Genomic DNA, 15,212 nt, shown 5'->3' with positions numbered 1-15,212 from the left:
AGACACTAATCATGTGACATGTTGTTGTCAGTTGTCAGACAGGCCGTATCAGTGTGGGCCGAGGAAGGAGACCACGATGAGAAAAAAATCGTATAAAAATCGTATAATCCCGGATAGATGAGACGCTGTGTTTTACATCCAGGGAGCTATTACATTATTTTTTTTTTTTTATAACTGTAATTTTTATTGCAAAGATTTTTCAAAAATTTTTTGCACAAACAGAACAAAGAATTACAGGGCATGTACAGGATAATGTGAGAAACAGCAATATGATGAGGTACCAGCAATAAGTATAAACATATCAGGCACAAGTAGGTAGAAATAGTGGCAGCACCTAGTTCTTCTGTGACCATAGCGGCACAGCATAGTTCTACAAGGATAATCAGAAAACATAGATAATACAGCAGCTGTCGTCTGATGATATCTACCTGTTACTTATGGCTCAGACAAAAAGTGGAACCAAACTACAGCCCCATAACAAAACCTTTTGACAAACAGACAACACAGACAAACTAAGACAGGACTCAACACCAAGGAGATAGGAAAAGGGGGGAGGGAAGGGAGGGGAGGTGGGAGGGACAGGGAAACTAGGGTCTACTGCCAGAAGAGGCAATCATATCAAAGGAATCCCAAAGGATCCATATGGACTCAAATTTATCAATGGCATTATTAAGGGAAGCAGTAAGCTTTTCTAGGGAACGCAACTCCCGGATTCTGGCGAGCAAACAAGGCCGGGAAGGAGGGGATGTTTGCTTCCAGGCACGAGCAATTAAGGACTTGGCCGCTGTCAGGATAGTGAGTAACATCTTCGCCTGCTTTTTCCGGAGGGTCTTTGGGAACAAGTTCAACAGACAGATTCCAGGGTCCCTAGCAATGGTAGCACCCAAGACTGTCGAGGCCAGTCTGCAAACCTCTACCCAAAATGGGCGGATAAGGGGGCAATCCCAAAATATATGGAGGAGCGACCCCACACTACCTGAACACCTCCAACATTGTGGGGGGATAGCATTATTTAGTTTATGGAGGAGCTCAGGCGTATGGTACCAGTGCATTAACAGCTTATAGTGGGATTCCTTATATGTGGTGCAGATGGAGGATCTTGCCGCCCTGTCCCATATCACATCCCAACACTCTGGGGGGAGCTGCCTGCCCAATACCGCCTCCCACTTATCCATATAGTGATGTCTAGCCTGGGAGCCATCAGAGGGTGAGTTAATAATTCGATAGATATCTGATATCAACCCTGATGTAGAAACGCCCCCTCTCACTAATTGTTCAAAGGCAGTTGGTTTCGAGACTGTGAGGGATCCCAGGCGAGACAGCATAAAATGGCGGATCTGTAAATAGGTATATTGCTCTGAGGGCGGTAGCTCAAATCTGTCCACAATCCTGTGGAAGGGGAGAAGGGTGCGTGTAAGTGGGTCTACCATGTCGGCGAACTGAAACAGTTTCTTGGAGCCCCATAGTCTAACTATATGAGATTGTAAACCAGGCTGAAAGTCAGGATAGAGAAGGAAGGAATTTAAAGGGGACGTTTTGGAATAGAGTTTAAATTTGGAGGAGCAGATGGACCAGATGTGCAAAGTAAAGTTAATGGGGCCAAGGAGGTTTAAATGAGAGAAGGAAGGCGGAGAGGGGTGCCAGAGAAAGGAGTTGGGATGGAAAGGTGCTAGCCATATTTTTTCAATCTCAGCCCATTTCTTATAGGCTAGGTACTTGGACCATGCAGTAATTTGTCGCAGATGAGTGGCATAATAGTAATGTAGGATATTAGGTACTGCGAGGCCTCCCTGAGTCTTACTACTCATCATAACCGAAGCGGGAATACGATGCCGCTTTGCCGCCCAAATAAATTTGAAAATATCCCGCTGTAGGGTTTTTATCTCGGATAGTGGTATACGCACCGGGAGAGTTTCAAAGAAGTAAAGTAACTTCGGGAGGATCGTCATCTTGACCGAAGCCACTCTACCCAGGAGAGAGATGAAATGGGAGTTCCATTTGGCCAGAAGGGCCCTAAGTTCTTTAAAAAGAGCAGGATAGTTGGTCGCGTATAGTGAAGAGTATGTAGGAGTAAGCCGGATGCCCAGATACTTAATAGAGGACTCAGACCACTTGAATCGGAAGACAGATTGGAGGTGTGTTATCGTGGAGCTAGGGAGGTTGAGGGGCATGATTTCAGATTTAGAGGTATTTACTTTATACCCAGAAAGTACTCCAAATTGGGAGAGCAAGGCCCTGAGTGCCGGTAGGGTCGTATGAGGGGACGACAAGGTGAGGAGGACGTCATCTGCAAAAAGCATGATTTTGGACTCCTTGCCTCGGACTGATACACCACGGATGTCTGGGCAATTCCGGATGGCCGCCGCCAGGGGTTCGATACAAAGGACGAACAAAAGAGGAGAAAGCGGACAGCCCTGGCGGGTGCCATTCCGAATTGGAAAGGTCCCAGACATCATATGTGGGAATTTGATAGCAGCAGTAGGTCGTGTGTATAAGGCCTCAATCGCAGTCAGAAAGGGTCCCCGAAAACCACAGCATCGGAGGGTCTCAAACATGAATGGCCACCCTAGGCGGTCAAACGCTTTCTCAGCATCTAAACTAAGTATCAGGGCCCTCTCCGACTGCTGATTAACTGCATCGATAACATCAATTGCACGTCGAGTGTTATCCCCCCCCTGTCGTCCAGGCACAAAACCCACTTGATCGGCATTGATAAGTGATGGCAGCCAATAACCTAGGCGGGTGGCAAGTAGCTTAGTAAAAATTTTAAAGTCTGAATTTAGGAGGGAAATAGGCCTGTAATTGGCACATTCTAAAGGGTCCTTACCGGGCTTGGGGATAAGTGTAATGTAGGAGTGGGACAGTGTTGTGGGAATAGGGGAACCTTGCATAAAAGAGTTAAAGAGGGACAGGAGTCGAGAGGATAACTCAGAGGAAAAGGTTTTGTAGTAGAGGTATGTGAATCCATCTGGCCCCGGTGCTCGTCCCGACGGGAGGGACTTCAGTACTTCTGATAGCTCCTCCTCCGTAATAGGTGCATTTAGGGTTTCCAAGGCATCTGCAGACAAAGTCGGCAAGTTGCAGGCAGACAGGAATTCCCCAATACGCCGAGAGCGAGCATCTGGGTCAGAGGGTAGAGTAGAAGGTAGTGAGTATAGGTCAGTGTAGTACTGCAGAAAAATGGAGGATATATCAGCAGGGTTATAGTGGAGTCGCCCACCAGGGTCCCTTAGGACCTGAGGAGACTGGGCCAACGCCCTATCATTGAGCATATTTGCCAGTAGCGTATGTGCTTTGTTGCCCTTCTCATAGAATCGCTGTTTAGAATAAACAAGCAGCTTTTCAACTTTAGATAGTGATAGGTCTTTTAAGCGGGCTCTCGCAGCTACAAGTTTCCTCAATGTCCGAAGGGAGGGGGACTGAGCAAGGGAGCGTTCTAGGGTTTGAATGTCACATTTGGCAGCGTGCATGGCCAATTGGGCGTCTTTTTTCTGTCGCGAACTGAGGGCTATACAGTGCCCTCTGATAACAGCCTTATGGGCTTCCCATAGAGTCGATTCAGAGGTAACTGTCCCGCTGTTCTCTAAAAAATAAGTGGAAAGGCATGCTTTGATTGAATCACGGGAAAGTGGGTATTTTAGCAAGCTCTCATTCAAGCGCCAGTGACACTGGCGGGTGGGGGATTTAAGACTTTTAAAGCACATCAACACCGGGCCATGGTCCGACCACGAAATCGGGTCAATAGAAGCGCTTTCAAGGAGGCGTACAGTAGGAACATTACCAAAGAAGTAGTCAATTCTAGAGTGCACGCGGTGTGGGTGTGAATAGAATGTGTATTCCCTCTCCGTAGGGTGGTCAATACGCCAGAGATCAAATAAATGATGTTTGCGGATAAGCTTACGGAATTCAGCAGACAGTCTGGCCTGGTCTACAGGCACTGGACGACCCGAAACCGAGTGTCTATCCAACTTCTCAGAGAAGGACAAGTTGAAATCGCCTCCTAGTATTCTGGGGGCCGGGGGGTATTTTGCGAGTTTATTGAGCACCCTACGGAGGAAGGGGATTTGACATTTGTTGGGGGCATAAACATTACAAAATATAAGAGGCTTCCCGTGCAGTTGACCTTCCACTATTACAAAGCGACCTTCCGGGTCTAAAAAGGAGGAGGAGACTTGGATGGGAAATGAGCGGGAAAAGAGAATCGCTACTCCAGCTCGCTTAGAGCCACTAGATGCGGCAACGGCTGTGGGGAAGGCATGCCTAGCAAAGGCAAACGTAGCAGCTCCATCAAAGTGAGTTTCCTGAAGGAATGCCACATCAGCCTTCGCATGTTGCATTTCCCGCAGAGCTAGTCTACGTTTCACATTAGAATTAAGGCCTTTCACATTTAATGTCACACACTTAGCCATATGGGTAGCATGATGAAACGACCAAGCAAATGGGATGGCTTACCCACACAGAGAATACCTTATGGCTGACAAGTCCTGGCCGGGTCATGTCCAGTATTGCAATCTCCGCGGCAGAGACCCTAGAAAGGAAGGGAAGGGGACAAAAGGGGGGAGAAGGATCGACAAGGACAACAAAGACACAAGACAAACAAAACAGGAACCCCGTAGGGTTCAAAGCACTCGGCTCAGGTCCTGGGTACATAATGCCAGGAAGTGGGGAAGAAGAGAAAAAGTAATGGAAACTCGGTGTGGAACACCGTAGAAAACACAACCAAAAGGTTGAACAACAGTATCCCCTTAGGGGGGGGGGAAGGAATCACCAACAAAAGATACATAGTGATGTACAACTTCAGGTAGAGAACTCAGGCCATCCAGCTATGAAGGAACTTTACAATTCTAAAATAAGCCATGTGAAAAAGAAAAGGAGAAAAACAGGGCCTCTCGGCAGCAGAGTGAGAGGACCATCAGGGGGCTACAGAGAGCACAGCGGGTCGTTGTAGAGGTCTCATGGAACCTTAGTCAGGTCTGCTTCTGGGCCGGGTCCAGGCTCTCCAGAGCGAGGACGTCTCCTCTTCTGACGTGCAGACTGCCACACCGGTGGAGGGGGAGGAGGTGGAGGTGCAACAGTCCAATCCGAGATCTTGGGAACAGGAATGTCCAGAAGATCACAGAATTTCTGAAGGTCTGCGAGGTTACGGAGAACAGCGGATCTGCCATCTCTACGGGCAGATAGGGCAAATGGAAAGTTCCACCGATACGTAGCGTCATAGTCCCGCAGAGTAGTTAGGAGTGGACGGAGGAGGCGGCGTTTCTGCAACGTTATCCACGACAAATCGGGGTAGAGTTGTAATGTTGCACCATCAAAGTCCAACTCGCGGAGGGAGCGCGCTTTTGCCATAATTGCCTCCTTGATGGCATAATCATGTAGGCAACAGATAACATCTCTTGGTGACCCATTGGTAGGCTTAGGTCTCAGAGCTCGGTGCGCCCTGTCAAATTTTATTTTGTGACTGGGTGGCTCACCTAATATGGTGTTAAACAGGCCTTCAAGAGTGTCCATCAAATCGGTGTCTTGTGTAGCCTCGGGGAGGCCCCGTATGCGGATGTTGTTGCGCCTGCCCCTGTTATCCAGGTCCTCAATATGGCGTTGCATGTCATCGAGTGCAAGAGCCTGGGTGGAAACAGTGGAGCACAAGGCGCCGATATAGTCCCTGGTGGAGTCATGGTCATTTTCAAGGGTATCAACTCTCAGGGATATATGCTGTATATCTTTCCGGACCTCCGCAATTTCCACCCTACAGGCTTCCTTTACCTCAGAAATGAGGGACTTAAAGTCCTGCTTAGTAGGGAGTTGAGATAGTATGTCATGCATCTCCCCCTGAGACCTGGACCCCACCACCGAAGTCTCGGATTCAGAGTCAGTGTGAGGCCAATCAGCCTCCTTATGTGAGGCAGATCGGGTATGTGGCTCAGATGACTTAGATGTTATTGCCTGTCCTCCTCGCTTCACCCTGTCCCCTTTTTGAGATTTAGTAGGGGCAGCCATCATGTACTGAGATATGCGCTGCTGGCCCTTTAAAACGGCAATGTCTTTGAGCAGGGTCCCAGGTACGGAGAGAGGGTGGGGAGATATAGAGGGATCGGGGTCCCTACAGATCTCCAATGTGTCAGGGATAGTACCTGTGGTGGCAGGGGAAGGCCCAGGAGGAACGCCGGCGGAGCTGTGTCGCAATAGAGGCATGCGGTATAGGCCGCAAGATGGCGGCGCCTCACTTCCTCTCCCGGCCTCACTCGTGGCTCCGTCTGAGCTGTGGCGGCGGCCGCTGTACCGCGTCGGTCTCCGAGAGCGGCGGAGACGGGATATGCCCAGGGCCCGGTTCGATGGACCTCCCGGACCGCTGGGGCCAAGAAGATCCCGTCGCCACGTGTCACGAGGCCTGGGGCGCAGCACCACTGCCGGACGTGTGATGTCCGGGGGGATCACCGGGGGGCCGGGGTCCGTCTCGGGGCACTCACAGGATGGTCCGGGGGTCCCCCTGATCTTCCTCTCCATGCACGGAGGTAAGTCGCTGCTGTGGGTGCAAGGTTTGGCTGCGGATGTAGCTGGATGGCCGGGAGCTCCTCTTCTATGCTGCCGCTCTCATCGGCGGTTCGCCACGCCCCCTATTACATTATTTTAAGGGGGGAAAAAACATGAAAAACTATTTTTCACATTTTTTTTTCCTCCTCAATTTCACCAAACAGCCCAGAAAACATTTCAGGGCCGGACGAAGGAGAAAAACAACAAAAATTTAAATGTGGAAAAACAGGATGTTACACAATACAGAGAGATAGAGAGCGTCCCGTCAGGACTAACCGCATTCCACCGTAACCACCAGAAACTCCCCGCCATATCGCCGGACAGAGGACGAGCAGATCACAGCTTCTCGCCCACTACCACCCCAGAGCCCAGGCTACAAAAGAGACAGAAAAAGACAGAAAAACATCAATGTTTTTGTTGTTGTTTGTTTTGTTGATTTATATGTAATACTTAGGATTTAAAGGGGAACTCTCACCTGAGGATGTTATCCCAGATTTGGGATCGGCCCTCCCCTAAGTGAGGAGTGAACGGCCCTCTAGTCATTCTCATGGGGCTGATGAACATGTATGACCACTGAACGTGTGGAGAGTGAATGGAGCACTGGCCGTGGTGGGGGTCACAATGGTAGGACCCCCACTCATCAGCTTGGTATCCCCCGTCCTATGGATAGGAAATAAGGACCCCAGGATGTTCTTTAGGTGAATCCGTTCTGACCATTATAATCAATGGCACCTGTTGCAATCTATGGCGGAATCCAGCATGAACCCATCCTAAGACGTTCACATTGCATTTTAAAGGGGTACTCCGACGAAAATCTTTTTCTTTCAAATCAACTGGAGTCAGAAAGTTATATAGATTTGTAATTCACTTCTATTAAAACATCTCAAGTATTCCAGTACTTATCAGTTGCTGTATGTCCTGCAGGAAGTGGTATATTCTTTCCAGTCTGACACAGTGCTCTCTGCTGCCACCTCTGTCCATGTCAGGAACTGTCCAGAGCAGGAGAGGTTTTCTATGGGGATTTGCTGCTGCTCTGGACAGTTCCTGACAGGGACAGAGGTGGCAGCAGAGAGCACTGTGTCAGACTGGAAAGAATACACCACTTCCTGCAGGACATACAGCAGCTGATAAGTACCACAAGACTGGAGATTTTTTTTAAATAGAAATAAATTACATATCTGTATAACTTTCTGAAATCAGTTGAAAAAGATTTTCGCTGGCGTACCCCTTTAAGTTTCTATCACATCCCATTCGTGCCATAGTGCCAATGTATACTGTGGCGGAGAGCAGCAGGGGCCTTTTAGTGACTCCGTTTGGGTGCTATAGGTTACTGCAGGACCTATTGAAAGGGTTATCTAGACTGAAAAAAAACATGGCAGCTTTCTTCCATAAACAGCTTGTAGGGCCCCTTCAAAATAGTATATATGACTAGTCAACGACTGCTCCTCTGTACCACAGTATACATTGGGGCTGTCAGGGATATGCAATGTGAATACGGCCTTACCTTGATATATCAATACTGATACTATATTGTGGATTCTATAGACTTCAATGGGTTCCCATAGTGCCTCCCATTGCAGATAATAGTCCTGGATATGTACAAGGAGACCTAAGGGGTTAATTCCAGTTTTTTGCTTTGTCTTTTAGGGTGCGTTCACACGTACAGGATCTGCAGCAGATTTGATGGCGCAGATTCAATGCAAAGTAATTCTGGGCCATCAAATCTGCTGCGGATCCTGTACGTGTGAACGCACCCTTAGTGAGACTTTTTGGGTCCATTTACACAGAAAGATTATTTGCAGCCAAAGCCAGAAACAGAGATCAGGTCAAAAGGGAAAGACTGAGATTTTTCCTCTTTTCACATCCATTCCTGGCTTTGGCTTCAAATCTTTGGCAGATAATCTTTCCGTGTAAATGGACCCTAATGGTGCGTTTAGGGTCCATTTACACAGAAAGATTATCTGCTAAAGATTTGAAGCCAAAGCCAGGAATGGATTTGAAAAAAAGGAGAAATCTCAGTCTTTCCTTCATGACCTGATCTCTGTTTATGGTCTGTTCCTGGCTTTGGCTTCAACTCTTTGGCAGATAATCTTTCTGTGTAAATGGACTCTTAGGGTGCGTTTACACAGACAGATTTATCTGACAGATTTTTTTAAGATGAAGCCAGAAATGGATTTGAAAAGAGGAGAGATCTCAGTCTTTCCTTAATGACCTGCTCCCTGTTTATAGTCTGTTTCTGGCTTTGGCTTCAAAGATCTGTCAGATAAATCTCTCAGTGTAAACGCACCATTAGCCATTGTGGTGATGACTATGCTATCATAACGGGATATATACTTGTATGGATCCCTGCCCGTCCACACCTATCCTCTGCAGAGAAAGCCACTGCTTTTAGGTGTGCTGTAATTGGCTGAGGACACTGGGCGGGGCCAGCAGCAGTGGGCGGGGCAGCAGACACCTGTGGCTCATTTCCCATGCTCTGCTATAGCTGAGTTAGTTACAGGGTCTCTGCAGGTTGTACAGCCATGGGGGCCTGGAGGTGTGCGCTGGTCTGTGTGGCCGTCTTATTGCAGTATGAGTTGGGTAAGTCATGTCTCTGTCTGAGTATTACAGGGGGGGGATGTAGCAGAGCTGAGTGTGTCATCTAGTAGCACAGCACTGAGCGTTCCTTTCCATACTGACCCTGTTTTAAGGGGTTTTTCCTCTTAACATGCAGCGTTTTATCCCTTTAAGGGTACGTTCACACTTATCGGATCCGCAGCTTATTTTCTGCTGCGGATCCGCAGCAGATTTCATTTAAATAACTGAACACAGCATCAAATCTGCTGCGGATCCTGTAGGTGCGTTCACACCTAGAGGGTCCGCAGCAGATTTGATGCTGTGTTCAGTTATTTAAATGAAATCTGCTGCGGATCCGGTAAGTGTGAACGTACCCTAAAAAAAAACTAATTCAGCTCTGCTACATCTATAGCGAGTTTGAGGTGTAGAGAAAAAATTATTCAGTATTTTTAAGACCTCTGCTTGCTGTCAGTAGGTGGGAACATTCTGGTTCACATTAATATCCTGTCTGACTCTGATACGCTGTGACGAGCCTCTGTGTTTTTCTTCCATATGTATGTCTAATATTATGACACCCGCCCCACCCCGGGGCACTACAGCAGCCAGGTTACACTGCACTGCCCTTTGGGTGAGAACGTTGCTTTCGTGCACCGACAGAGATGGTGCAGAATCGAAATCCACTTTATATTAGAATTTTACTTATTTGGAAGTTAGGTTTCCCTATGGTATTGGTTTATTGCATTAAAAACCTGTCCAGAACTACAATTCCCAGCATGCCCTGCAGCTGTCAGAGCACATTGGGAGTTGTAATCTTGTACAGGTTGGACGATCACATGGAAAATCCTGGAGAGATCCTGAGTGTAACATGATACAGTGATAGTGAGTAGTGGGCTGTGATACTAGGGGAGTTCTTATTTTATATATATATATATATATATATATATATATATATATACTGTATGTTGACCATTTTACCATCTTGTCTTCCAGCGCACGCCGCGACGCCATTATTATGCAGTTCCAGCGTCTGCCAAATAAATCCATCCCAGACTACCATCATTTTAGAGAAACCGTACTGCTTCGCTACAGACGCAACCATCGCCAAAGTTGTCCTATATGTAGTGCAAAACTGTAAGTCTGTTACCTTATTGCTTCATATTGGTCTATGTATGTACAATACTATAATACTGCCCCTATATACAGGAATATAACTACTATAATACTGCTCCTATATACAGGAATATAGCTACTATAATACTGCTCCTATATACAGGAATATAACTACTATAATACTGCTCCTATATACAGGAATATAACTACTATAATACTGCTCCTATATACAAGAATATAACTACTATAATACTGCTCCTATATACAAGAATATAACTACTATAATACTGCTCCTATATACAGGAATATAACTACTATAATACTGCCCCCTATATACAGGAATATAACTACTATAATACTGCCCCCTATATACAGGAATATAGCTACTATAATACCGCCCCTATATACAGGGATATAACTACTATAATACTGCTCCTATATACAGGAATATAGCTACTATAATACTGCCCCCTATATACAAGAATATAACTACTATAATACTGCCCCCTATATACTAGAATATAACTACTATAATACTGCTCCTATATACAGGAATATAACTACTATAATACTGCTCCTATATACAGGAATATAGCTACTATAATACTGCTCCTATATACAGGAATATAACTACTATAATACTGCTCCTATATACAGGAATATAGCTACTATAATACTGCTCCTATATACAGGAATATAACTGCTATAATACTGCTCCTATATACAAGAATATAACTACTATAATACTGCCCCTATATACAAGAATATAACTACTATAATACTGCTCCTATATACAGATATATAACTACTATAATACTGCTCCTATATACAGGAATATACTACTATAATACTGCTCCTATATACAGGAATATAGCTACTATAATACTGCTCCTATATACAGGAATATAACTACTATAATACTGCTCCTATATACAGGAATATACTGCTCCTATATACAGGAATATAACTACTATAATACTGCTCCTATATACAGGAATATACTACTATAATGCTGCTCCTATATACAGGAATATACTGCTCCTATATACAAGAATATAACTACTATAATGCTGCTCCCTATATACAAGAATATAACTACTATAATACTGCTCCTATATACAGGAATATACTACTATAATACTGCTCCTATATACAGGAATATACTGCTCCTATATACAGGAATATAACTACTATAATACTGCTCCTATATACAGGAATATACTACTATAATACTGCTCCTATATACAGGAATATACTGCTCCTATATACAGGAATATAACTACTATAATACTGCCCCTGTCCTCAGTTTTGGTGTGTGAATTGTAATGCCGCACACAAACTGAGGACAGGGATGGCGCTGTTTTAGCAGTATTTTCTAACCCCAGATCCCCCAAGCTGTGCTGTAAAGCTGTGCTGCTATATAAAGATGCAGTCAGGCACGGTGTATGTAAACTTCTGACCCACTAGAATCCCAATCTAGTGAATTAGGATAGCTGGAACCCTAAGCCTCTTACTATCCTCTAGTAGCACTAACTTTTTTTTTTTTTTCCCCCTTAAAGCGGCTTCTGACAAGACTTTGGCATTGGCCAATACCTACTTCTCAACCAATGGGGGAAGTATACGGCCATATGCAGCCGCCACCTTCGCCAATCCCACCTGCGGAGAGACTCCGTCTTCTGTCACCACGTACACCTTCCGTGTAGGGGAGGCATCCGACTGCTTAACCGCCGACTTCTGCAATAAAGCGCTCACCAGTAACACTGCTTACAGGTATACAAGTGCAATACCACATACAGCCAGAGGTGGCGCTGTTTGAGTCTAGGGGGAAGGGGAGCATCAATGTACCATTCTGCCTGGTTGGGTGGTATCTAAAGGGTTCTCCAGAGCGAAAAAAAACTGGAATCAGAAAGTTATACAGAATTCTAAATTCTATAAACAAATCTCAATCATTCCAGTACTTATCAGCTGCTGTATGTCCTGCAGGAAGTGGTGTGTTCTCTCCAGACTGACACAGTCCTCTCTGCTGGAAAACCTCTCCTGCTCTGGACAGTTCCTGACATGGACAGAGGTGGCAGCAGAGAGCACTGTGTCAGACTGGAGAGAATACACCACTTCCTGCAGGACATACAGCAGCTGATAAGTACTGGAAAATAGTAGTTTTTTTTTTTCTTTTGTAGTAATAGATTTTACAAATCTGTATAACTGTATGACACCAGTTGACTTTTTTCTTTCTTTCTTTCTGGAGTGCTTCTTTAAGTAGTGGGCTGTGGAATATATATATATATATATATTATATAATTTTTTTTTTTTTTTTTTCATCTCCCCCCTCCAGGTTTCTGTACGGTTTTTACGATGCAAACAATGTTCTGGTGACTAATTCTACTTGGTCAGCTCCGATCAGCACAAGGCTAGGTAAGGATCACTATATACGGATATACATTAGTGGCTTATGGCTATGACCAATGTGACCCCCTCCCCCCGATGATCACCGGCAGCGATACTTGGAGAACTGTGTGCCGCCTTATCCAACTCTTTATCATGTGATCTGCTGTAAACTGTGAATGTAGTTGTTCAGTTTCCCCACAGTGCCCCTGCAGGAGGAATGAGGTATGACAGTCATTTGAACCAGCAGCAGACCCTTAAACCAACTCTTTCCTCTTCCAGGTAAAGCTTCATCAGTCATAGACACCTGGCCGGGTAGAAGAAGCGGAGGGATGATAGTCATCACCTCCATTCTGAGCGTTCTGCTCTTCTTGGTCTTGGCGGGTCTTGTGGCTGCGGTGATCACATATTACATGTAAGTATATGGCTTCTCTGGTAGGTTCATGGACCTCTTAGTGTAGGGATCGTAGGGCTTCTACCTGGTCAATGTATAGAAGTGTCAAACCTGTCGCCCTCCAGCTGTTGCGAACTACAACTCCCATCATGTCCTGGTGGGAATTGTAACTCTGACACCACTAGAGAAGAAATGGGGGAGAAATGTTTAAAAGGGTAGTTCACAGATCAGAATAAACTGGTGCCAGAGATCTGTGATTTAAAAAAAAAAATCCAGTTTTCCTGCACTTATCAGCTGCTGTATGTCCTGCAGGAAGTGGTGTATTATTTCCAGTCTGACACAGTGCTCTCTGCTGCCACCTCTGTCCATGTCAGGAGAGGTTTTCTATGGGAATTTGCTGCTGCTCTGCACAGTTCCTGACATGGAGAGAGGTGGCAGCAGAGAGCACTGTCAGACTGGAAAGGATACACCACCTCCTGCAGGACATACAGCAGCTGATAACTGTAAGACTGGATTTTTTTTAAAGTAGTAAATCACAGATCTCTGGCACCAGTTTAATCTGATTTTTTTTTTTTTCTGTGATCTACCCCTTTAAACAATTCTCCCCCATTTCTTGCAGGACATACAGCAGCTTATAAGTACTGGAAGACTTGATTTTTTTTTTTTTTTTTTTTTTTTAATAGAAGTAAGAAGAATACAAATATCTGGCACTAGTTGCATTTGAAGGAAAAAAAATTGTTGAACCCCTTTAATGTTTAGGATGATTATTGTCGGCCAGACCAGTAGATCTTGGTTGGATTGGCCAACCATCTAATGTATCGGTATCCCCGGAGTCTGGCAGCGGCTTCACAATCATATATCTTCCTTTCTCCAAACAGGACCCCAAGGAAAGAAGTGGCGCCCACAATACACGAGAGTCGCTCCACTCATGTACCGCAAAAGCCTGAAGACACTGCGAGCGGCGGCGGCTCGGAACGTTACGCCGTCAACCCACAAGCCTGATGAGTTGATGATTCCTTTGGGCAGCAGAGAGATGAATGAACTATGTGATGGCCGTGAATTAAATGTCGACCGTCTAAAGGGTCCATGATGCCTCATAGGCCTGGGATACATGGCGACTGCTGGTTACTCCATTCAAGAGAATGGGCTCTAATCGCAACCCGTAAGAGGTGGGTCGTAATATGATCCCATTCTCTTAAATGGATGACCGGCAGTCGGGGAAAACTTGAAGGGTTTTGGTTTAATAAAAAACAGCTACTTTCTTGCATAAATACAGCGCCCCCCTGTCATCAGGTTGTTTATGGTATTACGATTAAGCCTCATTTACTTCAATGGAACTGAGCTGCAATAGCACACCCAAACTGAGCACAGGAGTGGTGCTGTTTCTGGCAGGAAGTGGCCATGTTCTTCTAAGCCTGGGGTTGTCCGGCGCTACAAAAACATGGCCACTTTTTAACCCACTCTCGTCTCCAGATTGGGTGGGGTTTGGTACTTACTTCCATTGAAGTAAATGGAGCTTAAAGGGGTTATCCAGCGCTCCAAAAACATGGCCACTTTCCCCCTTCTTTTGTCTCCAGTTTGGTGGGGTTTTGAAACTCCGTTCCATTGAAGTAAATGGAGCTTAATTGCAAACCACACCTGAACTGGAGACAAGAGAGGGGGGGAAGTGGCCATGTTTTTGTAGCACTGGATAACCCCTTAAAGGGGCTGCACATAGGTTATATATGGTGTCAGTACGGTGAGCTGCAATTCATCACACAACCTGGTGTGGCGCTGTTTCTGGAAGAAGCTAGCCTATTTACGTAAACACGAACAACCCCTTAAATTTTCCACCATGAAACACTTAAAGTACTCTGCTCATGACGTGTGGAGCCGCCTACCTTTTTTTTTGTGTGTTAACGTCTATTTTATTTCCTATTGTATAGATACAGACACCGCACCTGATGTATAATAATTTCACCTCGAAGTGTACAGATGGGTTAAAGCCTGACTAAGGTTTGGGTTGTTGAAGTAGAAAATTCTAGAATTTTTTTTTTTTTTTATATATTTGACCACTGCCCCCATAGGTTATACGCAGACTTGTAAATGTGTCGCTGTTTTTAAAGAGATGTTGAATTGCTTTGTAAAAAAATAAAAAAAATTTTTTTTTCCCTAAATAAATTTGTGTAAGTGACTGGTCTTGCTGATGGATATAATACTTTAACTTCTCCTGTGGTGGCGCTGTAGGGAAATGGCACATGTA

The 15,212-nt window shown here is 45.3% G+C and overlaps 1 protein-coding gene across 1 annotated transcript; it reads left to right on the top strand.

Moving 5' to 3' along the window:
* Nucleotides 1-9,050: 9,050 nt before the first annotated feature.
* UPK3A (uroplakin 3A) lies at nucleotides 9,051-14,072 on the top strand. The gene is made up of 6 exons (XM_069954707.1): nucleotides 9,051-9,108; nucleotides 10,075-10,215; nucleotides 11,754-11,964; nucleotides 12,527-12,606; nucleotides 12,859-12,991; nucleotides 13,849-14,072. Exons 1-6 carry the CDS (start codon nucleotides 9,051-9,053, stop codon nucleotides 13,970-13,972), a joined length of 747 nt encoding a protein of 248 aa, XP_069810808.1. The 3' UTR covers nucleotides 13,973-14,072.
* Nucleotides 14,073-15,212: the final 1,140 nt, after the last annotated feature.

The sequence above is a fragment of the Dendropsophus ebraccatus genome, chromosome 1 (genome assembly GCF_027789765.1).
Source record: "Dendropsophus ebraccatus isolate aDenEbr1 chromosome 1, aDenEbr1.pat, whole genome shotgun sequence".
NCBI classification, from domain to species: Eukaryota; Metazoa; Chordata; class Amphibia; order Anura; family Hylidae; genus Dendropsophus; species Dendropsophus ebraccatus.
Note: the sequence above shows the minus strand (reverse complement) of the source record. Positions and strands in the feature narration are given on the sequence as shown.

Excerpts from the sequence above, each read along its gene's own strand:
- UPK3A (XM_069954707.1), top strand. The coding sequence starts at position 9,051 with ATGGGGGCCTGGAGGTGTGCGCTGGTCTGTGTGGCCGTCTTATTGCAG. Across the intron at positions 9,109-10,074 it reads CTTATTGCAGTATGAGTTGG|CGCACGCCGCGACGCCATTA; the intron begins GTAAGTCATGTC and ends CTTGTCTTCCAG. Across the intron at positions 11,965-12,526 it reads ACCAGTAACACTGCTTACAG|GTTTCTGTACGGTTTTTACG; the intron begins GTATACAAGTGC and ends TCCCCCCTCCAG.